The 26,719-nt window shown below is 40.7% G+C and overlaps 1 protein-coding gene across 1 annotated transcript in view; it reads right to left on the bottom strand.

The window, feature by feature from the left end:
- Positions 1 to 26,719, bottom strand: part of Astn1 (astrotactin 1) — a 317,026-nt gene that overhangs the window by 84,691 nt on the left and 205,616 nt on the right. Inside the window, exons 9-11 of the mRNA XM_052200999.1 lie at positions 15,180 to 15,254; positions 8,623 to 8,760; positions 7,985 to 8,135 (exon numbers count right to left, since the gene is read on the bottom strand). Coding sequence (XP_052056959.1) covers positions 7,985 to 8,135; positions 8,623 to 8,760; positions 15,180 to 15,254 — 364 coding nt within the window. The remainder of the gene's footprint in view (positions 1 to 7,984; positions 8,136 to 8,622; positions 8,761 to 15,179; positions 15,255 to 26,719) is intronic.

The raw sequence follows: 26,719 nt of genomic DNA, 5'->3' as shown, positions 1-26,719 counted from the left end.
AGTCACTGACACACTCCATGTGAAACTATTACACCTGGCAAGTAATCCATGAATTTCCTTTTGCCCCTTTGTCTGTCTGTCTGTCTCTCGATCTTTTTGCTTCTCTCTGGGCACCTCACACACATTTGCATTAAGCCACTGGCTCTGAAACAGGCTGGCATGGAGCACGGTGCCAAGACAGAGCAAAGTGGAGAGTGCTGTTTCCCAACTGGACCTCAGGCTGGCAGCAGAGAGGGAGTGCTGGGCCAGAAATAAATGCATTAAGCAGGGATTCCTGTGGACTCGGGAAAGCAAAGGTGCTGCTTGAACTCCACATTAAGGGGGCACTTTATCAAATTTGGTACCAGTTGGCGATGCTGTAGACTAGAGTGTGCCAGGGCTGCCAGTCTGAAGGAGAGGAGACTCTGTAGTCTTGGAGAGGAGTGTGATGGCTCTCACGGTGGGGAAATCCTGGGGTCATCACCTTGATGTCTCAAAGACATCCCTTGGAAGCCATACAGCCTAATTCATTGTCTAGCCCAACCCCCAGAACACCCCATGATGTGATCCATAAGAGGAAACTGAGGCACAGTCTTTGACTCCTAAAATCATAGCTGCTCTATGCCAGTCCTTGGCAGATCGGCTGTGGCATTCTGATTGAGTGGCTCTATCATCTCCTTGTGACACATCTATTTACAGAACCTGAAGCCTGCGCCATTTTCTCTCACAGCCGTCCTGTGTTATACTCATTCCAGGACAGGGGGTAAAGTCCGATATTGCTCTATACGCTCCAAGATTCTGTTTTTTATTTTATTATTTTTCAACCTGGCTCCTTATGCCTCTGGATGTTGTCCATTAATATTAACCCTGATTCTAACAGATTGGGCAGAAGGTAAACATGAAGGCCAGGCTTGAGCAGGCAGAATGAGGCAGAGCTGAGAGCACGTCTAGATTTAATTCCAAAACTCAGGATTTTAACGACTATAATTATCTTGTCTGTCTGCCTGTCTATTATCTACCTGTTGATCTATCATCTATTTATCTATCTATCTATCTATCTATCTATCATCTATCAGCCTAATCATCTATCCTACTATTCATCCACCCAACCATCTACCCATCTAATCTATATATCTGCCTGCCTGCTTATCTGTCTGTCTGTTGCAAGCACACTCCTCCATAACCCAAACAAAACTTCTGAAAATTGAGCCAGTGTGACCTGTGTCTTCCTTTACTCTCCACTGCTTGTCTTCTCTCTCTCTCTCTCTCTCTCTCTCTCTCTCTCTCTCTCTCTCTCTCTCCAAGCACCTTGCCTTAGCTTCTGCAGATGTGTCTCTGAAAAGCCACCTCTGCTCCCTCCTCCTTCCCCAGTCAAAGATCACAGCAGGATACGCACTGTTTACTGACACTGATTCTGCAATTTCCTAAACAAATGTCCCAACCCCAGGACACGCCAGGCCCCCAGCTTAGTCCATCCCCCTTTCCCAAGAAGGCAGATGGAACGCTGGAAGGTGGCAGCATTTAAAGCCAATTCCAAGGGCCGCCCCCTGCTGTGAACACCCAGATGTTCCCTATAATGGTTACAATGGCAAACAAGCAATTGCAGAAGCAGAGGGTTGCACCCCACGATTTGTTATCACCTACCCCCCTCCAGACCCCCATCAAGCTCCTCAGCTATCCAGCTGTTAAGCCAGATGTGTCACCAGAGGGGGCTGGCTGAGACATCATGTGGCTGCCCAGTCTTGATTTGGCTATAGAAACATAGTGTTATTGGAATTAAATGTCTTGGACTGGCGGCCAGGAGTTGCTCCCCCTACTCCGCCATCCTTTTGTCAAGCTTGTTAGAAGCCACCAAGCAGAATAAAGCCAGTGGTCCTGCTAATGTTGCTCCCTGTGATTTCAGTTCTCACACCAGCTTGCTCTATCAGCCTCCAGCCAGGATGTCCAGCTTCTCAGACACCTTGTTTCTTTTCAGAGTGCTCCATCATGCAAAATTTTTGACAAAGACTTCACTGAATGAAACAGAATGTTCCAGAATTCCATGTTCTGGCGTATTCCTGTCTTGCCTGGCCCTAATGCCTAGATGACCATGACTGTTCCAAATTGGACCACCTGATGTTCAGAGTCTCTTAAAAGATTTGGAGAGAAGACAGCCTTCATTGTCTTATCCAAGTTGGATTTTTCCCATTTATAAGTAAAGCTAAAAATAACAACTATAGCTAGCACAAATTAGGCAATTCTTTTTGTAGACTATTTTTATCTATTGTATTTTCTGTAGTCCTAATGACACAGATATACTTTATCTTCTCAATTTTATAGGTGGCTTAGAAAAACAAAGAAACTTGTTTTAGGTCATCATTGGTAGAAAATGATAGAGCCACACTTTGGGCCTAGATCTGTGTGATTCCAAAGCTTGTCTGTGTTTCTGACATTTGGCTGCCCACCTGTGATAAAAGCTGGATTCCTTGGAAAAAAAATCAAGGCAATGTACCAACAATATGAAACAGCCCTGGAGATTTGCTTTTGACTATTTTAAACTATTTCTGAAATATATTCTTGCCTCAACCATAGACTTATAGGTTTTAGTTTTTAGCTTGATGATTTTTCTGGTCCTCCTTACACACACACACACACACACACACACACACACATGCACATACACATGCACACACAGTGTACTAGTAGAACTATTTTAGGATAAAACACTGCTAGCTGTCCGGAGTGATGACCTTGAAGGCAAAACAAAATCCTCAGTCAGTGAGAAGGGTACAATTATCTTTATTGCACTGTAACTAACTTGGGTGGCAGTTCAGAGCATTTTAGAGATATTTTCAGGAAAAAAAATGTTGAAATGAAAAACTGAGGTTTTTCTTTTATAGCTCTTGGTATCTGGAGCACCCATTCCCCAGGGAGCTAATCATTCAAGCGACCATGAAATAAATTTGGTTTCTCCTGTGTCTTCCTTCTGTTAAGACATTCAAATTTAAGGTTTTTTTTTTTTTTCCAAAATCTTGATCTGACAACAATAGAGGCTACAGTCAACTGTAGCTCCACTTCCAGAGGTAGGTACATCCCTTTCCAAAGGAGCACTTGTCTATAGTAGTTGTAGTTTCTGCTGGCAAGGTTCGCCTATTCTCTCCTCCTGGCTGTGGATAATCCTTCCATTTGGACCTTGAAGGAGAACCATTAGTCCAGGAGGGTGCCCCAAGGTCATATATTAACCCTGCTTTGCATAGGTTACATTTAGCTGTTCCAGAGACTTTATAAACTTACAGGTTTAAGAAAAAAAAACTCCATCTATTAGAGTCATAGCCCTTCCCCCCACCAGGAAGATCTAATGAGTGACCTCACATTTCAGTGACCCCTAAAATACACAAGGTTAATCATCTTTCATGAGATGTTCATGGCTTCTTGAGTCATTACTGGTCTAAGGCCTAATTTGCTAATGAGATTAAAATGACTTTTCCCCATTCAAATCCTTTTCTCTGCCGTCTTTCCCCCTCTTTTTCAACCAATGAGTTTTGGTTGATTAATTGCTTAGGAGGCTAAATTGGAAACCACAGACGTCCCAGTTCCAGATTACAGAGTAGATACTCTGTTGGCAGAGGGAATGAGTGATGGACGCGTGAGCATATTCGTGTCTCCTGGGAGCAGAGGGACAGATTTCAGCAGCTGAGCCTACCTCACCTTACTTGGATGATTCATAAGCCAAGAGACCACATTTCCTACTGGAAATAGGTTTTTTTTTCTCCCTATGTGGCAATCTCATACATTTTGCAAATGATGATCCACAACCTCTTGATGGGCTTTGACATGCTGGTTCAAGCCATGCAGGACTTCTCCCAAGGGGAAACGTGTGATGGAGTTAAATTTAAATTTCAGGCTGCTGTGGTTTTTCTGCCCCCATTTCTCTGGAAACCTCTGAAGTGTATTCATTTACTTATTGACCTACAGAGAAAAGGAGAGATGCTCATGCCTAATGGTCTCTGCACATCTGTGCTCAAGGAAAGGTGAAATGACACATGGTATGGGAAGCCATAGCAGGCAGGCAGCATGTGGAAGAAGGCTGTCAGGGTCACTGAGCAATCCAGCACTCATCAGAGTGTCATGGTCAGGGAGGGAAGGTCATGCGTTCCATACACAAGAATTCAGAACTGCCAACCCTGCTCCTTGCATGGCCAGTCTATTTATCTAGTTTATTTCAACATCTTACAAAGCAGAAGCATTTATTATGTATTCTCAGCACCAGTATGAGCATGTGGATGAGGAGTAAACATGGGATTTCCTATTTCTTCATTTGTGGTATAGCAGTGTGTAAGCCTGGGAAGAAGGAAGGGGTTTAGAAAGATGGACCAGTCAGTAAAGAGATTGTTGCACAAGAATGAAGATGTAAATTCACATTTCCAACACCTATAAAAAAAGAAGCCTAGTTTGTATGGATGTCTATGATCTCAGGGGGATATGCATATAAGGATTGCTGGGGCTATATGGCTTTTAGCAAGGTTGTCTCATTGAATTCTAGCTCTAGATTTAGTGACAGATCTCTTCTCAAAGACTAAAGTAGGAAGTGATGAAGAAGTCCTGCACATGCACGTGTGTGCACAGACACACAGACACATACACACACACATACACACATACATACACACACACACACACACACACACACACACACACACACACTAAATTATAAGGAAGCCTTCATGAAAACTGGGGCTGGGGTGAGGAGCCTGAAGTTCTCTCTGCTATATCTATTTAATTGCCTTTGTCATTAGTCATAGATAGTTCATCCAAATTTGTCTGTGATAAAATCATAGGAATGTAAGACAATACCACCTTACATAGCCAAAAATACTTTATAGATATGATGAAACCAAGGATCTTGAGATGAGGGAATAATCTTGGACTATTTAGATTGGCTCAATGTCATCACAAGGGCTGTTAAAAGTAGAAGAAGGATGCAGAATGGAAGAGAAATACACTACACAATAATGGTTAGAAAAATACAGTATTGCGCTGGAGAGATGGATCAGCAGTTAAGAGCACTGACTGCTCTTCTAGAGGTCCTAGGTTCAATTCCCAGTAATCTCATGGTGGCTTACATCTGTCTGAAATGAGCTCTGATGACCTATCCTGGTATGTCTGAAGACAGTTACAATATACATATATTAACAGAAAGAAAGATAAAGTATTTCTGGCTTTATTTAGAGGTGTACCAATGGACCTCTGAACTGAGAAAAGTGTATAGAATCTAGAAGTTGAAAAGGATAAAGGAATTATTATTTCCAAAACCTCCAGAAAGGAATACACCCCTGACTATCCTTTAATTTCACCCAGTGAGACTCATCCTAGATTGTAGAATTGCAATCTAACACATTTGTATAGCCTTAATCCACTAAACTCAATGTGATTTGTTTCAGCAACAATATCAAGGTATTTGATGCAGGAGAATTTAAGGCCAATGAATAATGTCTGGCCATCGGTAGTGAGTGGTAGCTTCATGCTCTGAGAACCCTCCAGAAGCTTTCGTGGCCCCTGGTTGTTGGAGTATAGTCCTATTTTGTAATGGTGTGTTAGGATTTGCATAATCCTAACACACCTTTCACAGCTATTTGTTTTCTGTCCTTGGAAACTATATAAACAATAGTAATTCACTGGTAGCAATTAACCCCTGGGAGTTGATACATAACTGAAAGAGCATTTCCAGGAAGAATGAAGGTTGAGTAGCCCATGTGGCCATAACATGAATCCTACCTGTCTGTCTTGAGTTTAAATTAGAAAAGTATACAGCTGCATCTTCTGTGAGGTCCATATTGCTGACTCCTTCCCAGGTTCCTAAAGGTTCATTTACTCTTGCTTCTCATTATTTTCTCCTTTCATGAAAATATGTGTTTTTGGGAAGTCTTTCCATTCAACACACAGAGTGCAGAGTTGGGCCAATTTTTAAATGGCAGTGGGTACAGATTATCTTTGTCTCTGGCCTACCTCCCGATAACAAAGGACCAGTCTGCTAACATAACAAGACTTGGAGACAATATAGATGCCCAGTAGACTCAGGTCAGGCTCAAAGTTAGATTCTTAATCATCTTTTCAGTCAGGTCACAAGCTTCAGGATAGCATGTATGGTTCTCACAAACTTCACCCTTCTCAGGGACCATGTGCTTTTAGAGATATGGTGAATGGAATATATCTGCCAATTGGCATGGCTCCTTTCTCTCTGGGAGCCACGTGGAGTAGTGACTTCAAAGAATTATGCTAATAGAGTTCTGGTATAATTGGGTGACTTTCTGCAGTGGCTCCAATTCTGCAAATGCATATTCATTAGAACTATTCCTGTTAGCTCTGTCTTACAGATTACAATGTGGAGACTGTAGGAATCCATCAGCACAGCTACATGCCAAGGAAGAGGCCAAGGATGGCCAACAGAAGGCACTTGACAGGCAACCTCAGCTCCTGGGGAATGGGTCCTGATAGAAAGGAGTAACAAGAATCACTTCCTGTGTGTGACTATTCCTATGAAAACCATATGTGGGTGACTAAGGAGGGTGAGCAAGGGAGATCACATAGGCACACACTCAGGCCTCATTACTTAAAAAGACCCCAGAAAATAATAAGAAATGAAAGACTGGAAATCTGGGTTAAGAGAATAAAACCAAAAGTATCTCATCGTGGAGCCTATTTGAACAGTGAAATAGTCATCTGGGAAACTCAGATGGGTGGAGCAGGACAAGGGAGGAGAGCATCAAGGGGCATCTGTTCACCTCCTGGATGCACATGGAAGCTATGAACTAACCAATACTGTCCCTATAGTTTGAAATACTCTGACTTTCCCCAAGCGCCTTCCTTCCCCCATTCTTTTCTGTCCTCTGTAGGTACTTGACAGATCATCTTATGTGCTCCATAACTTTGTCTCTTCTTTGATTTTTCCAGGTCCTTCTTTCAGAGCTAAGCCAGACTTCTCCTGGCTGCAGCTTAGTTGGTACAGTTTAGTGATGACACCCTGGACACCAGAGAGACATTCATCATTGACACTGAAGAGCTCCCTGAATTGAACAGATGCTCAGAATCGAATAAGAAGGAGGATGAAAGATGGTGTTGGCTCGGCATCCTCACAGCTTCCCATGCTCTGGGTCCTCTCCCACATCTCAGATGTCAGAATGGGAAGTTAAATGGGACACCATCTTCTCCCCAGGGCTGGAAGCTCCTGGTCCTGTCTCCAAACTCAACACTGCAGAACTTCACATCTCAAAGAGTGCTCTCTACCTCCTCTGTTCTCACCTTGACCATCTTCCCTGACATCCTGCCCTGACCCAGACTCTCCCCCTTCTTTGCAATTTCATGATGCTCCCCTCCAAACTTCAAAAAGGTAGGATTAAAAAGAGATGAGTGTGTTATGGTGAATAGTAATGCCCAAATAGAGGAACCAGCATCCAATGGCTTCATTATCTCTGGCCTCCATTTAACATCCTGGTCCAGTATTGTCTTCAGTTCCATAACCTGGGAGATGGCATAATGTATCCTCACCCCAAAAGACACATAGGAACAAAACATAGAGGGTAAGAGTAAATCAGGAGGCATGATAGAGACACACACAGGAAGTGGAAGGGAAGGACATTCAGTTTAGGGCGTGGAGTGGGGTTGAGATGACTTGGAGGAGAATTTCCTTTTGGGATGTCCACTAAGAAATAAGGTCAGCTGGATGCTTCTCTACCTTTCTGAGCTAGTAGGCTTTCACCTTGGGAGCATTTGGCTCCCGAGTCTTTATTAATAAAGTCAAACAATTGAGATTTTGTTAAAAACAAAACAAAACAAAACAAAAACCCACCACCTAGTAATGCTCTATGAAGACTTCCTGATGGAGTGATTGCTCCCCATTCTATCAAGAGAAAAATTGTTAATTTAGACTAGATAGTGACCACAGATTTGCTCCTGTATGATTATATCATGTGTTATCTCCTTGTCCCCCTCCCCCACAGAACCCTCTATGATGGAAGAAAGAACATACCACACAACCAGTTGAGTCCAACTTTCGATCTGAAATGCAGCGAAAATTCTTACTGCAGCCTCCGTTATCTTTGCTGCAATCACGCACTGGCCCAAAGGAGTCTAAGAGGACCTCCAGGCTGTCAAAGGATGATGATGTCATCAGCTCCTCTCTGCATGAAGAAGCAACAGAGGCATCAAGGGATTCCAAAAGCCACAAGTGTTCCTATATTCCATGTTCTGGTCTTGTCTACTTTTTCTGGTCTCACTCTCTTTTATAAAAAATTGAAGATTAACTATACTCAAAGTGTTGAACTAACAAATCATGGGCATTGGCCATATCTGGGAACTGAGCCAAATGCTATAATGCCTGGTCAAAGAAGGAGATCTGAACGTAGGCAAGGAAATTAACATTTTATTGCCTGTCAGTCCTTGAGGTTTGTGGGAAGTACTTACAAACTCTAATTTTATGTCCTTTTCCAGTGAATGAGCCTTGGGTTATGCAATATTGACCCAGATAAAGAGCAGATCCTGGCTATGTATATAGCGATTGCAGGCAGCTTGCCAACTTCAGCTTGCTCTACCTCTGCTCCCCCTAGTTTTGGTACCTTCAGGTGGTTTCTCATTTCACCTCCTAAGCCACCCTGAAGCGAGACTCACCTGACCTCCACAGCATCTTCCATCACAGTCATGTCCGTCTTACACTTTGCTGATGGATTGATGGCTAGTTCAGCTGGTGGAATCACAAAGCTCTTACTGAGGGGCAACCACATGCCTTCTCCGAGGGTATAGGTGAATCTGCATGGACACACACACATACATACACACACACCAGGTGGTTACAGTTGGACATAAGTGGCCAATAGTATTCTGTCACTAGCTAGCTCCTCTTCAGCCTTCATGAATCTACAAGAACCCACATACCAGGTGACGCTGCAGGGACCTACACACCAGGTAGTTATGGTATTGCATAGCAATTACACCAGAGCATCCAGAACTCTGACACCATGTGCTCCTTTCTCATCTTCCTCATTCCTTCCAGTGCCCTTCAGCTGAGTGAGACAGTGTCCCTAGCAGGGACAGCATGGCTGAGTCAGAGAAAGGCAGAGTGGCCTCATCCTTCTTACAGCACCAAAGAGCAAAAGATCTGATGATCGTATGCATTCACCCATTAGAAATGGCTTTTATCAAGTCATCGAAAGGGAGTCTCAGAATTTTTTCAGCTCTGAATCTGGGATTCCCTTGTGTTAAGTCATACAAAATTTAGAAGCAGTTTAAACTCAGATGAGATGCTGGCCACCCCTATCCTCACCCTGGGTCTGTATAACTTGCAGTTGCAGCCAGAGTTTCTCCCTGAAAAGGAAGAAGTTTGCCTTTTCCAGCTTCTGTATGACAGGAATGGAAGTAACTGAAGTCAGGGGCCTTGAGGGGTGAGAAGAGAGAGATGAACAAATGAACAAAACAGGCCCAGATTTATCTTCTGCACGCCTACCTACACCCTGAGCTAACAATGATAACCCATGGGATACAGGGAAGACTTTTAAAAATGTATTCTTATAACAAGAGCTAAAAGGAATAAAAGAATCAATCAGCATTTCAAGGGAGAGCTTAAGGAAACCAGGAGAGATTATTTGTTTGTTTATTCATTCATCTCATCTCAAAGACATTAAAATGCTCTGTATTCACGGTAAAAAAAAATAATAGTCTCAGGGATAAAAGCCAATGTGGGTGGAATATCACAAGGCGGTGGCAGCCTAGCGTCTCCTCCCAATTTGATGTGGCGGGAGGAACAATGGAAGGATATGTGCAATTAAGCAGAACCTCTGCACCAGCTCCATCAGCATGCTGGCCACAGTCACACTCAGAGTCCTGCTCCACTCTCCCCTAGCCCACACAGTCTGCTCTCCTCTCTACAATGCCTGAGATAATTGGAAATCAGACTAGTGCCTCAGTTTTGTTGTTTTGTTTTGTTTTTTAAAATGAAGGGTGTAGCCCACCCCAGAGTGCTGGCCACAGAGCAGATGCACAAACTGGGGACGCACAGCTATGTGACTTCTTATGACCTGAATGACAGTTCACCACAGGGGATTCTGGGAAAGAGGCAGGTGTACTGATTTGGTAGATATTTCTCCCATTTCTGTACTGTTTCTTAGTTCCTGACACTTCTGAATCCTCTCAACTGCTTGGGATATTTTGAGATGCTCTTACTCTCTAGGAGGCTCTCAGATCTTCTGTCCTCTTTGTATGAGGCAGTAGGCAAGCCTGTGACTTGGGGGATGGTGCAAGAGACTATTGATGTATTCACTAAGAAATCAACCAGTAATATTTATTGAAGGCACAGCAGCACACACATTTCATTTGGCAATATGGCAACACCAAGCTGATTGAAGGTGCTCTGAGTCTGGAAATTAAGGATAAACGTGCATTGAAATAAATGACCTTCAGGCAATTGTATGATTTCATTTGTATTCCATAAAGAACATTCTTGAGGTGGCCACTTACACTAGGCAGCTTGGATGAGGACAATACTAACATGTCCCATTTGAGAAGAACTACCACAAGTTTGAATGGCATCAGGATTAATATGGTTCGTTGGACATTGGTCTTTGTCTTCTATTTTAATTTGAAAATAATTTTATTTGAATAACATAACAGGTTTTAAGAAATAGTTGGCAGTTGTGTTACATTTATGATGTTAATTATTTTCATGGAAGAATGGAGTTCCTGTCTAACCATCTCACAGTGTTCCTAAGGCAGGGGCAAAATCTATAACTTGCCCCAACTGAAACTTTTTAACACATTTCTATATGTGCAAAGTCAAAGATGCTGAGTGTGTCACTGATCTCATCTTTACCTTTACCTTTACTTTTATCTGGGAATTACAGGTCCCAACCCTGCTTCATATTTTTACTCCCTCCATACCTTATGATTGTAGTTCCTGATATCCTCACTCTTTTAATCACATTACTCTTGCTTCTATTACTTTTCCTTTCTAGATTCTATTTTCTCTTTTCTTCACCTGAACTGAGTCAATTAAACAATCCTTTACCATCATAAAACCTTCCAGAAAGTATCCCAGACACTGGTCTTTAACACTCAGATGGAGAAAAGGGACTCTTCTCTTTCTACATTACAGAATTTATCCTGCAGTTCATGCATGGAATTGTGCCTGGCATTTTTTCCAGGTTCACCACCACTGAGAAGAATGTGTGTTCTTGGGTAGCAGAGAAAGATGAACACAATTCCTAGGTTGAGGGAGTCATTCCATAAAAAGTCATTAAATATTAACTAGGATATTTTGTTTCCTTCATTTTCAATTGTGTCTGGATGACATACCATCAATGTTCAAATGTAAAGAATGTGTTGGCGAAGCTAATTGTTCCTGGTAAATAGGATGTGAGCTAATTTTTGAGTTTTGATGGAATGACCAAGATATTATTTTTCTCTGAGAAGATTAACTGCAAAACAATGGAGTCTGTTTTGGTTTGTGGTAGACTCAAGGGGAAACCCTGTAGGCCAAGGAGATCTTGAAATGTAATGAAATTTTTATTGAGAATTCTCAAAAACTAGAAGAAAGAAAGAAAGAAAGAAAGAAAGAAAGAAAGAAAGAAAGAAAGAAAGAAAGAAAGAAAGAAAGAGGAAAAAGAGGAGAGAGGAAGGGAGGGAGAGAGAGAGAGAGAGAGAGAGAAGAGAAAAGGCACTTGCCAGAGCTTTTCATTTATTCTCAAGATGGCTGACTCAGGTAAGTACTTCAGCCCCATTTTACCAAGACAGCATCTAATACTATAAGGATTTCAGTGACCTTCCAAAGGTCAACCCTTTGTAGGAAAGAAAGATGGAGATTTTCAGGTATGGATTCCAGCAGCTTGCCAGCCCATGCTAATGGGAGCATGTGAATTTCTAAAACTTTCTTTCATCCGCAGAATCTACTGAACAACTCCAAAAACCAAATATAGACGAAGCTGTTAGAAAAAAAAAAAAAGCTGTGTCCTGAAATCTCATCTGTCCCTCATTCATGCAAATTTGTTAGGAATGACTTTTAAAACAGCACTCAATGGAAGCTGGAGAGCATCTGGATTGCTCTCCCACATTGGGCTCTCTGGAGACAGCTGGTGGTGACCATGGCTGCTGAAGACTCAGCTTTATGCTTCACAGTCCTCTTGAAACCCAGATAGAAATTTCTGTCCAGAGGCAAACACTAATTTTCCAGTGTTGGACAGAATAAGCCTGCAGTCTCTCTAGTTTGGTGAAAACAACAATGTGGGAAAACATAATAGCTCTTGATTTGGTGTCTCCACCCTTCCCCAGGCCAGGTTTTTCTAGGAAAAGAAGGTATTATTCTCAGGGACAAAGGCACACATTTGAAGAGAAGGTCACACACACACACACACACACACACACACACACACACACACACACACGTCTGCACTAGTTCTTGGAACCAGAAGAGTCAAGTGGAATGGATAGATTTTCACATTGAGTCACTATAAGAATGTCTTTGGTGTGAAGACTCAGCTGGCTGAATCAAGACCCTTTTGCATTTAGTTTGGGATTGGCAGTTTTCAAAGTGGGTTTCATCATCCACATCTTTTCCTAGTCTGATTTCAAGAGCTTGGGAGATATCTAAATTGAGTACTTACATATATCTACCAAAGGCCTACGATATTTTCAAAATTATATCTGATCTGTAAAGCTCTGTATGGAATGTCTTTCCTCACGAAGACAACCACTTCACTCAGAAACAGATAGCCAAGCTTAAAATATTAAATGAGATTCACTGACAATTTACTATGGTCATTCATTGGGAATCAGTAGAATAAGGTTTTATAGCAATGTTTGTCAACATGGCTGCAGATGAAATTTATCATGATGTGTTTAGAAAGTATTCATTCCCTAAGCATTAACTCCCAGCATTTTTGAAAGAACTGGTTTGTGATGGGTGCATTGATCCTTATAGAGCCTAGGGATTATCACATAGGGTCAGAGATAAAAGACCACCTCTTGGATGAGTCTGAAAACTTAAAGGCAGGAAGCCTCTTTACCAAGCCTGTCAAGGTCATAGCTTCAGCATCTGAAATCATGCTTTGGAATGATGGATGCTGAAGAGATTACAGATGTGGAGAACTGGTCAGGACCATGGAAATGTTCAATGTTTATATTAGGAGAAAAAGATGCAATCTTGATGAATGACAAGAGTATGAGAAAATATTGGATATAGTGGATTGGATATGGTAGAACGTAGATTTGACCACAGATAGAAAATTCCATAGGAGAAGAACAACTTATTTAACAGCTGAATATCAACACTCAATGGTAGAAAGATTTGAATGCCAGAACTTAAAATCTATTTCACAGGTTAGAGAAATATGCAGTGGCTTGGAATTGGTCAGAATAGAATTATGAGTTAGTACAACAGCAAATAACCTATTTTCATCACTGCCAGATCAAACTTTTCCTGGAATTGCCATGGGTAAATTGTTGAGTTAGATGCCAGAGTGGTTTTAATTTAAAAGTACCTCAAAATAAGTGAAGCAAACCTATTGTATTCATTTGAGAATAGGGTTACAGTCATGTTAGGGACCAAAATTGTTAATAACAAATTGATCATCCCACCGGCTCCTGAGGCAGCTAAGTCATGGATTCAAACACACACCTGCTCCCTCTTTAGTTCATGGCTGTCATATCCACTTGGCAGCCAGCAAACTTGAAAAAAAGTGATGCTTGTGGAGAAGGAACACAGGAGATGGAACACATTTTCATATGCAAGTTCTGGTATAATAGTGATTTAACCAGAACCCTTGATCACTAGTGTTAATTTAAAATTTGTAGAAAATGGAGCTATCATTTACATTAACTATGCTAACCAATACATTTCTCCTGCCTTCCCCTTACCTCATTTGTGTTACCCTCAATGGTCCTAGAAGTTGAGCAATAAGAAAATGAAGGGAAAGTCATCCAAAGGAAAAATCATGGGCAGAAAATTTAAAACCAAGGAATCTTGTTAATTTCCCACAGAGCACGAACATTCAAAAGCAGGCTGTAGCCAGTGTCATGAACTTGACCCAACTTGTCCCGGAGGAGGCAGTCTGGAGACTGAGGAGCAAGGAGAGGCCTTGTATGGAAGTGGTCATGTAAATGTGAACTGTGATTGTGTCCATTCTAACTCAGGAGGTCAAATGGCACAAAGTGCATGTGGTAGTGGGCTCAAGGATGCAGATGCAGGGGCAAAAGTTGCACTAAAGACCCCTCAGGCACTGCTTTACTGCAGTAACAAAGAAGCAAGCTGTCTACCTGACCTCAATGGCTCACCATCTCTCCAGCAATGGCACACAGGAATTGAGCTCATTCTTTGACAACCTCTACATGCAAAGGTCTGCTCAGTTCCTCCAAATGTGGGCTTGCTCATGGAAGAAGTCAAATGTCCGTGCTGCTAGGCCAAGCACAGTCTCTGACTCTAAGAAGGTACATGGTAAATATGTGTTAAGTGAAGGACAAACTGACGACCAGAATGAACAATAAGATCTTAGATTGGAAATAAGCTTATGTTCCAGAAAAGGCCTGGTGTGAATTAAATTTTATGAAAATTCAATAGTTTATGGCTGGCACCCAAATTCCCCCTTCACTTGTGAGTCTTCCTAATATGTGCTATTTATTACCAGATATGCAGGTAGAAATTGGGAGGGACTAGAATCATCAAATTTGATCAGGAGGGTAATAGATAAAAGAAAATAATAATGAGGTAGAGTTTAGAATAGAGGGAGGCAGGGGCGGGAGAGATTAATTTTGAACAACTTAAGACTCTATGAAGAAGGTGCAAATTAGATGTAAAGTGGAGAGGCAGAAACTGACATTAATTGCCTGTTCTGTGCCAGATTTTGTGCTGGGGACTTTCCCTGTATTATCTCACATATCCTTCACAATAATCCAGCCAGGCATGTAATATAGCCCCATTTAACAAATGCGGAAGCTAGAGGATCTGAGAGTTTATGCACTTTACTTAGACTCCCTGAGCTGTCAAGGAATGAAATTGGACCCAACCAGAATCTATCTGACTTCCCAGTCCCCCATGCTGCTGCTGAATGTGATTTGGGGTCAAGTACATTGGTTCTAAGTAGGCAGAACATGTCTGAGTGTTTCCCCATGTTCACCACTCTGAATGTTGGGTGCGAGGTGGAGCGTATTGACATATGCAAGCACATCCCTGGGCAGGAACTTACCTGAATATTTTATCAGAGGGTTGCTCTCCCAGAACCAGGTCAAAGCCTCGCTGAAATATTGTGTAAGGCCAAGGCCTAAAAGGAGAAACAGCATTCAATTAAAGTCCACTCAACGAACACTCTCTTCAAGTCAGGTATTGTGCTAGAGCCTAAAGACCCCAAAATGAAGAGCACATATTCCCTGACCTCAAGAAGCTCACTAATGTGAGCTTATGTACGATCATGAAGCCAGGAAAGGGGCCAAAAGCAAGGTTAGTATAAAAACTACTGAACTACCAAGAAAGCGCAAATTAATAGGGCATTGCTAATATATAGAGCAAGATGGGATTCAGACATAATTTACACTCTTTTTATTGTACCTTTCTGTTGTACATTGCCCTGCTTAAGAAAGATGGGGAAGGGGCATCATATCTTTTAAAAGTCTAGTTCTTTGGAAGTAGACATTTCTTGATTTAAAACCTGCTCTTCTCTAGAGCCAGCAATTTGAGTAAGAGAGATAGCTTCCCTTGTTGATTTTACTTCCTTGTTTGCAATAAAAAAGGGTTAACAACAGCAACTTTACAGACCCTCATTAAGATTTAGGCCATTTTTAGGTCAAGGGCCATCTATCAGAGTCTTCTGTGTTTCTGGTCCCTACTCAAAAGGATTCGAGGTTTCTTAGGGTTTGAGATATTCCAGATGTATCTAAACATTTTAATGCCACTCATATAAACAGAAGCAATTAGTTCTTTTCAAGTTATTATCAACTCCGCCCTGATAGCAACATCTGGGTATTGGCAAGCATTCTAGAAAGTAGAAAAAATATCTCTTTAAACAATGTGTATCCTTTCACTGGCTCAGACATGGAAGCCCCAAATGAGTCATTCATTCAAACAAGTTTTAGTAAGCCTAAAACTTGGGTTGAGTACTGAGCTAGTGTGTACACTGGTTGGACCTTGTCTTTCAATTATGGAGCATAATTATAGAACAGTCTCATAATTAGTCCAATTACTGAGAATTTATTTTGGTTGTTCCTTTGTTTCCTGGGGCCTACAAAAAGTCAGAGAATATGTTATTATTATTTGGGCTAAGTCTAGAATTAAGCATTAACTCTATGGTTGCCAGTGGAAGGCTTATCACCTAGGAAGTAGAATTGAGGGAAATGTAAAGAAGTGTTCTTGAAAAGGTAGGATGATGACTGGGATACTGCAGTGCCTGAGACTATTCTGCACAGCACAAAATGCCCCCATGTCCTATAAGCTCTTAAATATCATATGGACATTTGTTTAAGTATTTATTTATTTATTTATGTTTGTTTGTTTTTTGAGACATGGTTTCTCTGTGTAGCTCCGGCTGTCCTGGAACTCACTCTGTAGACCAGGCTGACCTCGAACTCAGAAATCTGCTTGCCTCTGCCTCCCAAGTGCTGGGACTAAAGGCATGTGCCACCACTGCCCGGCTGTTTAAGTATTTAAAAAACTATTTATAAATCCGAGTCCAAATGCTAACACCAATTACATATAAACACAAAGTAGCTTGTACAGCTTTAATACAAGATTCATCTCAGATGTGTAGCTATTATGTTGATTGAGATTATACATTGTATAGTCACTGATTCATAAATGCAATATATACTGGTTTTGATTTATTTTGTTTTATTATTTTTGAGGCTGGGGCTAATGCAGTCCAGAATGGCCTCAAACTCACTTTATAGTTGAAGATAGTTTCAACTTCTTGCTCCTCTTGCCGCTGCCTATGAAATTTTAGGAATACTGTAATGTACAATTATACCAGATGCAAAATAGTATATCCTCATTAGTCTCCATTGCTCTTATTATATTCACATATTTATCATGCCTTACATTAGAGAAACTGCACTATGTACAAATGTCTGCAGTACACTTTTTTTCTTCTGAAATAGAGTATTTTATGTTAAAAACAGTTATTATAGCGCAATAAATTACCTTCCTATTTCTCACTTAATTATTACTAAAGCATTCTCTTTACTTGTAGAGCCTTTGTATACACAGCTTGTATTATTTATGGAATTAAAGGAAAATGAAAGAGATATTTTTAAATGGTTGTTTTAAGATGTGGTGTTTGGCTAAATCAAGTTAAGAATCACCAACTTAACCGAACTAGTTAAACTATTAAAGCCAAAGGAAAGTCTATGCTTTGTAGCAACATGAAGTGGGGGCCATTAGGACTATATAAAGGAAGATACCGTACAAATGTACTCATTTTTATGCTTACTAATTATGTACACTTTCATCCTATGATTCAATTTAGAACTCTTCAAGTCTTCAAAAGTACCTAGCACTACAAAATAAATAGTCCCCACACCAAAGAAACAGTTGCCCCCAATCAGATGTTAGCCATGTTTGTTCTGTTAATCAGACATGGGTGCAGAACTGTGCTTAAATCTCCTCCCGTTTGGCTGAGCAGTAAGTGATGTCTCCTTAACACTACAAAATATGAACCAATTCAATAACAGATGACCCAGGCAATTGCAAACACTAGAACAATTGAAAATAAAGAAAAGAGACTTGCTGCTCCAATTTCCCCCTTTGGGGACAGTATTATATTCACTTACTATTGTTTAGTTATTTTAAATAACACACATTTTGCCTCCAAATCATTTCTAGATTCAAACTGGTACAGTGTGGAATTGAAGTAAATTCTTGCAGTAATCCCTATAATTTTCACACACACACACACACACACACACACACACACACACACACACACACACACACACCTGTCTTCAAGAAACAGTCAATCAACTTGGAAATACTTAAGCAGACATATGCATGTTTCTCAGTGAAAGTAGAAGGAAGCTCCAGCTCTTAGCTCACTCAAAAGCAAAAGCAGCTCATTTAGGGAGGGCTCAGATATGGACTCCTCCACTTCCACTCCTGAATGCTCACGGTTAGAGGGAGGAGGGAGGAGAGGTTGGGACATAGGGTCTGGAGTGAGTCTGCTTGACTTAAATTCCAGGACACCAATAATCCCTATGGTGACCTTGGACAAGTTCCTTAACCATTCTGTATCCTTATGTACTCATCTGTGACATGAGGCCAAAGGCAGTGTCTGTGTCTGCCTGGTAAGGTGGTTCTGAGAAGGAACTAACTAGTTCCTATAATCATATGCTCATAACAGTGCCTGGCATTTAATGAGTGTCACAACAATTATTATATATGTTAAATTTACTGATTACTTAGACCATATATTAATCCTATGATAAAGAGTGATTTCTCCATTTCTAGAGCTGTGGTTCTCAAGATGTAGATTGTGACTATCCCCCCCCCCCCCGCCCCCCGGCCTTGTTCTAAGGTTTCCATATCAGATGTTCTGTATATAAGGTATTTATATTATGATTCATAACAATAGCAAAATTACAGTTATGATGTAGCAATGAAATAATTTTATGGTTGGAGATCACCTCAACATGAGGAACTGTAATAAAGGGTCACAGCATTATGAAGATTAAAAACCACTCCTATAGAGAAAGGTGTGTCTTGCCCCAAGGTACAATGCAATGCCAGCACAGGCTATATATATAACTCAGATTGTAGATACATTTGAGTAGGGAAAGCCAAAGGCCCCACTCAGGGTGTTAACTATTCAATATTGACAATAATCACCAAGAGACAGGAAAGGGAACATCATAGAATTGTTGAAGAATTCAGGAAGTTGTAGATCACACCAGCAAAGGAATAAAAAGAAACATTTATTTTGTTCCCCATTAATCACGATGAACTGCCAAAGATAGGGATTCTAACTTGATATGTTTACCAAATATTTCTGGGGGCCTATTGTGTGGTACTAGGCTTGGTACCAGGCTTGGAACAAGAAGATTTTTGCCCTCCAAGGAATCTGCTGTCTTTCTGAAGAAACACATAACCACTTAAATAAATAGAAGAGAACATTAACAGGAAAGAGGTGGAGTTATAGGAAGCAGGCTCCATCCATACTGGCTGTAGATCAGCCATCCAGAGAAGAGAAGGCTGTGTGTTTGGCAAAGCCTGAAATGGAAGTGGGGAGCTTGGCTTACAGCACTGGGGAGGCTAGCATCTTGATTCAGGAATAGCAGGAAGTAATGAGGAAATAGATACAAAAGCAGCAGAAATACTTAGAAGCTGAAGATCTGGGACCAGGCCCAAAACGAGAGGTGTCTGTTATTAGAACTTGCATTAAGGCAAGAAAGAAAAATGCCTGGGCCCTGGTACCCCCAACACAAAGAAGCCAATCCCAGTTCAGAGCTGTGCTACCTCTTAAGGTTAGAAGCCAGCACTTTGGGATGTTAGAAATGCCCCATCCTTTCTTTGCTGCTTAGTCCATGGACTTTGTCTTCTTGCATTGGTAAAGTACATGGTCAATGTCTATAAAAACCACAGCTCAAGTGTCCCTAGGCTCAGACCTCAGACAGAAATGTCCTCTCCCTCATTAGCAAAGCTATAACTGTGGAATAATTGCTTGATATATCCCTGCTCTCTCGATCAGATTGTGGGTCAGGACAGAGGCATCTAAGCAGGTTACAATTCATTTTAGTTCTTCGAGGTTAAAACTGGGAGATGCTAGGCATTATTAATCTAACAAGAAACTTTCACTCCAGCTTCTGCTATTCTAGTCCCTTGAGCAAGATTGTCCATCAGTGCTGAGTGGAGTGGACTCTGCCAAGGTTTGCTGTGTAGAGAGGGCACTGGACCATCTGGGAACCTCTGGGCAATGTCAGGCCCCTGTGGTACAAGGACCCACCATAGAAGAAGCTTTCAGTCTCTTGTTTCCTCTTGGATATCTAGACACTACTATTGTATGTGCTGCATGATGCAATAATCCTGCATTGTGTTAGCTCAAGGAAATGGGCAGAATCTGAAGTCAGAAAATAGCTGTTTCTATTTTTGTGTTTAAACTTGGTACACAATTTCATTCTGATAAATCAAGGCACAGAACCTTCCTCTCCCATATGGACAGCCTCAGATGGCCTTTGTGTAGGCTGACCCAGACCAACTGAGCAGCTGCCTTTGAGCCATTTGGTTCAGACAGAAGCAGAGCATGAACCACTGCAGAGCCTGATGTAATAATGATGGCACAGCAGGTAGAAGGGTATACATGCAACTACCCACGCTGAAAACACTAGTAACCAGAATTGCTTTGTGATGTCTTCTTATTGCTTCATTTTTCTGTTTGTGTATCAGGCAGTATCCACAGCATATTTAATCTTCTCTAAGCACTGACAATTTATTAGCTTGAAGTTTTTGTTCACAATTCTCTCCTTTTCCCAAGTCCTAAGGATTTTCCTCCGAGTCGAAAGGATGTGCCGAGTAACAAGTGAGTCAGCTGTAGACTTGGCTGGATGTTCGGTCTTATTTCTGATTACTTTGACATTTACTTCACTGTGTAACTTGGATCTAATAGAGGAAAAAGAAATCTTGTGTGATCAGCCTGCTTTGTGTTGGGCTGAGAATTCCCTCCCACTAGACTCTTACTTTGCTGAAAGGGACTACTTGTGTCCCACATGAGGCTCCTTGATATGCTCAAGTGATAACTCTGATTTTTCTACTAAATAGGGCATTAGAAATAGAGACCAAAGCCTTTGGCCCGAATGTCAGATGATGGACCTTATGCTGGAGGGCATCACAAGGGAATTGTGGGTAAATGTGTGCCTTTATCCAAAGTAATAAGGATAATAATGGTTAACGGTGCCCAAACTTTTATGTGATACTTTATACCCTCAGGGTCTTAGCAGATACTTTTCTACCTAGTATCCTGTCTGTCACAATTTATATTATTCTTAATGTATACCATTAGGTAGGATTAATATTGCTTGAACTAGTAAATAGTATATTTCTCACTGTTGTCATTATATGCTGTAGATAACTAATACCACACAGCATAGAGTATACTATTTAAGTTAGCTTAAAAGCAAGCCATCCATGGCTCTTTTCTTCACAGAACACAGACAAATAATAATTATTTTAAGTCATCAGTTAGCATATCCTCCTTAGCATCTCTAAAGATAATAATAACTACGATGTCAGTGGTATCACTGCATTATAGAACACCTACTCTGTCAACCTCACTAAATTACACATGATGGAGGGTTGGACAGACCTGGCTTTAGCCTTAGGTGAGACAGACATTAGACTGCATGATCTCAGTAAGTCACTCAATTTTCACAACCTCGTATAATCATCTATGAAATGTGTAGATGTCAACCACTGGGCAAGTTCAGAGCCCATCAGGGACTAGTAGTCATGGATTAATGATGCCAGTCAACAAGGTAGTCAAATGCAATGGTTGTTGACCTTATTGGATATTAGAATGTTTTGGTAGATATTTGGGCAAAACCTTAGTGTATAAGCATAGACTCCAGTTGTTTGGGACAAATTGATATTTGATTCCCAAGGAAAACATGTTTTTACAGCTTATAACACATCCAAAGACCATGTGGCTCCATTAGTGTTACACAGGGAAAGGCAGCTGGCAACCATACTGCTGATCTTATTGTAAATCCCTAACTACAGTGTTCTCTGACTACTTCCCATTGATTAAGTTACATATCTTTTGTCCATTCATTCTCCTTTCCTCTAGACAATTATTTAATACCTCCTTTCTCCTTGAGCCTCTGACACCTGCCCCTTTTGCTTCAGCTAATGTCTTTCCCCTACACACTAAGAGGGGGAAAAAGGCAATCAGATTCAAAGCTTCCTTCATTGCACTCACCCATTGCCAGTTCTGTGACTATGGCTTGGCCTCTTGATGATAATGAGGCATGGGAAATTCATGTTCCTGTCTCCAAGGCATTCCAACTGATCCTTGGCATCTTACAGGAAATGAACTATAAGGCAGAAGCCCTACATGGAACTTATAATCCAAACGTTCTTCAGATCTTATGATCTCACGCAAAAAAAAAAAAACAAAAACAAAAACAAAAACAAACAAATAAAAAAAAACACCACAGAGGTTCACTTCATATGTACCCCTGATATAGTTGAATGAAGTATGCATAAATAAATTTCAAATCATTAAGAATCTCTGGTTTAATTTTAATTCAACTTTTTGCAGTAGTTTTCATTCTATATTTTATGTGTGAAAATGAATATGTTTTACATAAATTATTTTATTTAAAGATAGAGGAAAAAGCCAATACATCTCTGCTTGTGTGTGGCTCAATTGTGTCCTCTATAATAGCACCTAAATCAACCGCACACAGTGTCCTCTATATTAGCACCTATATCATCAACTGCACACAGTGAAATGATTTTTTTCAAAGATTTGAAAGATGCATTTCAAAGATGCTTCTTATAACCCAAGGATAAATATCATTCATATGTTAATATGAATGGTGGTTCTAATTGTTAAGATGAAATTTCTAATCTTTGTATTGTATATATGGTATATTCATGTGTGTGTGTGTGTGTGTGTGTGTGTGTGAGAGAGAGAGAGAGAGAGAGAGAGAGCATAAGCATACATATGTTACAACACTAATGTAGAGATGAGAGGATAACCTCAGGAGTTGATCCTCACCCTCCCGCCTTGTTTGGGACAAGGTACCTCTTGTTCAGCCATTTACTCTTGGATATACACGGATAGTTGGCCTAGAAGCTTCTGGAGGGTTCTCTGTCTCTCACTTCTCCCCATAGAAGCACTGGGATCACAGATACCCTGACTATGCCTCAGAATTTTGTGTAGGTTCTGGGGATCTGATCTCAGATCATCAAACTTGCATAACAAGCACTTTGCCCATTAAGTTGTCTCCCACCCCTTAAAATGGGGTTTTATCTGAGGATATGTCAGAGGTATATAACGTGATTTTTAAAATGCAACAGTAGAAAGTAGAAAAAAATGTACTTTACACCTTAGATTTGGGGATTCTAGGATACAGCTTCAATTACCCTCCAAAACTAGCAATAAACAAGAACTATATATATATATATATATATATATATATATATATATATATATATATACATATATATACACACAAACAAAATCTACACTTGGCTTCTGTTTTTGTCCAAAGGAGCAAGCAGGAGAATATCAGAAGTGAACTCAAGCAACACAGAAGACAACACTACTTTGATTCTTAGAACCTGCCTTAGGGGGAGAAATTGTACATGTCCTTTGAGCTAAGAAGGATCGTAGAAGGTAGGTGCAGAGTTCATGTGTCCTCAGGTGGGGAAAGTTGGCCTTGATTTGAAGTTCTCCTGAATATTTTAGGATTCAGGATTATTTAAGGCAAAATGAGGGGGGAAAAATCTTGAATGAGTCAGAAGAGGCTCGTAATAGTAGCTGCTATTTATTGAACACTTATCATGTGCCAGACAAGCACCACACTGAGTCATCCATGTAAATCTCATAGCCACCTACAGAGACCTCAGCTATGTAGCCAATGTGCCCATGCTGCATAAGTAACCAGATTAGGTAAGGTTCAGGCACTTGCTTAAGGTTGAATAGCTAATAAGGCATAGAGGGCTAGTGTAGTAGCACATGATTTACTTCCTATCATGGCTCCTTTTGTTCTTCTCACTGCCATGGGATGAGAACTATGGGAGAAAATGAATAAATCCAACCCTGGGTCTAACCAGGAACACTGGATAACCACTGGCTTGGGTCTCTGTGTGGAGATCATTCATTGGAGACAAGTCATAAGGAAGGCATTCCTTTTGACCTGTGATTTTACACCATGTTCATATAGCACACATAGCTTTAAATTCACACATTTCACTCTGTTTGTTTTGAAATGTTCTTCCACTAAATAGCCTTTATCTCTATATCACTCAAAAGTGACACAATTCAGAATACTCCCCAAACTTAGGGTGCATCAAACTGTGTGACTATAATGATTCTAAATATTTTGGGTTCTCTCATTCTATGCATCTAGGGTTGGGCTGAATATAAATAGTTTCAGAAAGTAAAACCAAATGATACTGAAGCAAAACTTCAGAGAATTACTGACCCATCAGCCAAACAAACCTGTAGAGACAAATTTAGTGTTTTGTAAAATATGACTGCCATTAAAGCAGAAATTGTAATGCATCCTAAGAACCCAATGAGACCCATTTATAAAATTATGAATGATATTGAGGAACAGAGCATATTGAGTTCTTTATTGATAAACTATGCTATCCCCAATCTCATTGCTATCATATGTGATGTAGATTTATTTTTATAAAATCTGTCAATCATATTGATATCTGTAGATCAGCATTCCCATTAACAGTCTGTCTTAGTCATGTTCAATTGCTATGACAAGACATCAAGACCATGGCAACTCTTAATAAGAAAAACATTTAACTAAGGCTTGCTTATAGTTTCAGATGTCCATTATCAGCATGGCAGGAAACATGATACAATGCAGGCAGACGTGGTACTAGAATATTGGAGAGTTCTGCAAGCAGGTCTTGAACCTGCTTGAGAAAGCAGGAGGAAGAAGAGAGAAACTGGGCCTGGCATGAGCATTTGAAAACCTGAAGTCGCCAGGCGATAGTGCCGCTGTAATCCCAGCACTCTGGGAGGCAGAGGCAGGCAGATTTCTCAGTTCGAGACCAGCCTGGTCTACAGAGTGAGTTCCAGGACAGCCAGGGCTACAGAGAAACCCTGTCTTGAAAAAAAAATCCAAAAAAAAAAACCCGAACTCTAACCCCAGTGACACACTTTGGCTAACCAAGTCATACCTTCTAATCCCTGTCAAATAATGCAATTATCTAATGACCAAATATTCAAATGACTCTTATTCAAATCATTATGTGATATTACTCAAAACTGATGTTCCACATGCACGAACACATCCACAAGTACAGGTGTCTAACAATGGCTGTGTAGTTGTGACACAAGCCACATGCATAGACTGGGAACTTATATTACTCATTGTGCAGCTGCAACATTTCTTGTGATAGTTGAAGACCAGATAAATGGTGGGACTTAGAATTGCTGTGCTGTTCTCTCCTACCCTTCTGGCAAGTGCTGCAGATAAAAAGGCACTAATGCAGAGTAGAGCCAGCTGAGAACTGAGAAACTGCCACTAGGCCTGCAGTCATTCGGACAAGCTACCCTTAAAAGGTTTCACTATAGCTCCTGTGTTGTCTGGGTCTCTGGAGTCAGACAATCTCTATTCAAGTCCAAGGCCTAGACTGGTGTACCTTGCCAGCCACAGTTTTTGAGCCACACAAAACAGACGTAAGTAAGATATTTAACCCTTCCAGGACTCTCCCTTTTTTGTGCAAAGATGGTGAGAGTCAAAACCCATTTCTTTAGGAACTGTAAGAAGATTAAACGAATGAATAAGTAGAATTTCAGGACAATAACTGAAATAGCGTTGTCAATTTCTGAATGGAAATTTGCTCGCACCTTTTCGTGTGGATTCTGCATCTGGAGGCTCGATGGTTTGCACTCTGGGTTAATGCAACCAAGGTCTCAAGCTCAGTTTTCTTGAAAGCTTGTTAGTCTTGCTTTCTCTACACAGCCTGCTGTGTGTCCCTGACATCCAACTCTAATCACAAATGAATAAGATAAGAACTTGGCAATGGATCTGCATAAATTCACCACCATATAAGTAAAGTGTCTCAACATCTACCCGTGGCAGTATATGACCTCCTAGTACAAGGAAGGCTTCCGACTCCGCCACAGATACACATTGAATTCCAGTGGGAAGTTAGAGAAGTAAATAGTACTAACTCAAGAGAAGGGAGAAGAATGAGGGAACAGGATGTACAGTGGGAGGCACAGATCACTGGGCTCCTGTGATTAAGAAAGTAAATAAGCCAGAGAGGAATAAAATATCTTTCAAGGAACACAATTTATATTTCACTATTTTCCAAAAGCCCTCCCCTATCTACCAATTTATTTCAATTCAACATATATTTAGCAAGTTTGGCTTTTAATTGAACCTCTCATCCATTTATTCATTTATTTATTTACTTGGAAATATTAATTAACCAATTGCCATGTTTAAAAAAAAATCACTTTGCTAAATACTGTCAAGGGACATTGAAATGAATAATAGACATTCTTTGCCATCACGGACTTCATTAATGTACTCAATCATTCCCCAAGCAACCATTATATAGCTCTGATGAACAGTCACTGTGGAGAGCTCTGGGACACAGATAAAAGGCTGGGTCCTTGTCCTGGATCATGGTCTGATGGGATAAAGTTGACAAGTAAGCAAACCACGGCATTCAGTTTGTCAATTCCTATGATTGAACAAGGAAAAGGCACAATTTATCGTACATTAACTAATAATCACTGAGCAAGTGCTTTACACTTATTATACCAGCTCTCATTAAGAACCATGGAGAACAATTAATGTATAAGTCCCAATTGATATATGGTGAAAGTGAGACTGGGGAAAGCTAAATAACATTCACCAAAACCTTGCAGCTAATATGATAAAGCCAGGGCTCTAATCCCAAACCTTGGAAGCCAGAGCCTTTCTGTAATGGTTGAGAATTCTCACCACCCTGTTCAGAAGAACAGAAGAGATCTGCAAACTGGTAGGGCTAAGGAGGTGACAACACCATCTGGATCAGTGGAAAATATGAGATACTCCCAGTGAA

Source organism: Apodemus sylvaticus, chromosome 12 (genome assembly GCF_947179515.1).
Source record: "Apodemus sylvaticus chromosome 12, mApoSyl1.1, whole genome shotgun sequence".
Lineage (NCBI taxonomy): Eukaryota > Metazoa > Chordata > Mammalia > Rodentia > Muridae > Apodemus > Apodemus sylvaticus.
This window is presented reverse-complemented; position numbering and strand designations above follow the sequence as displayed.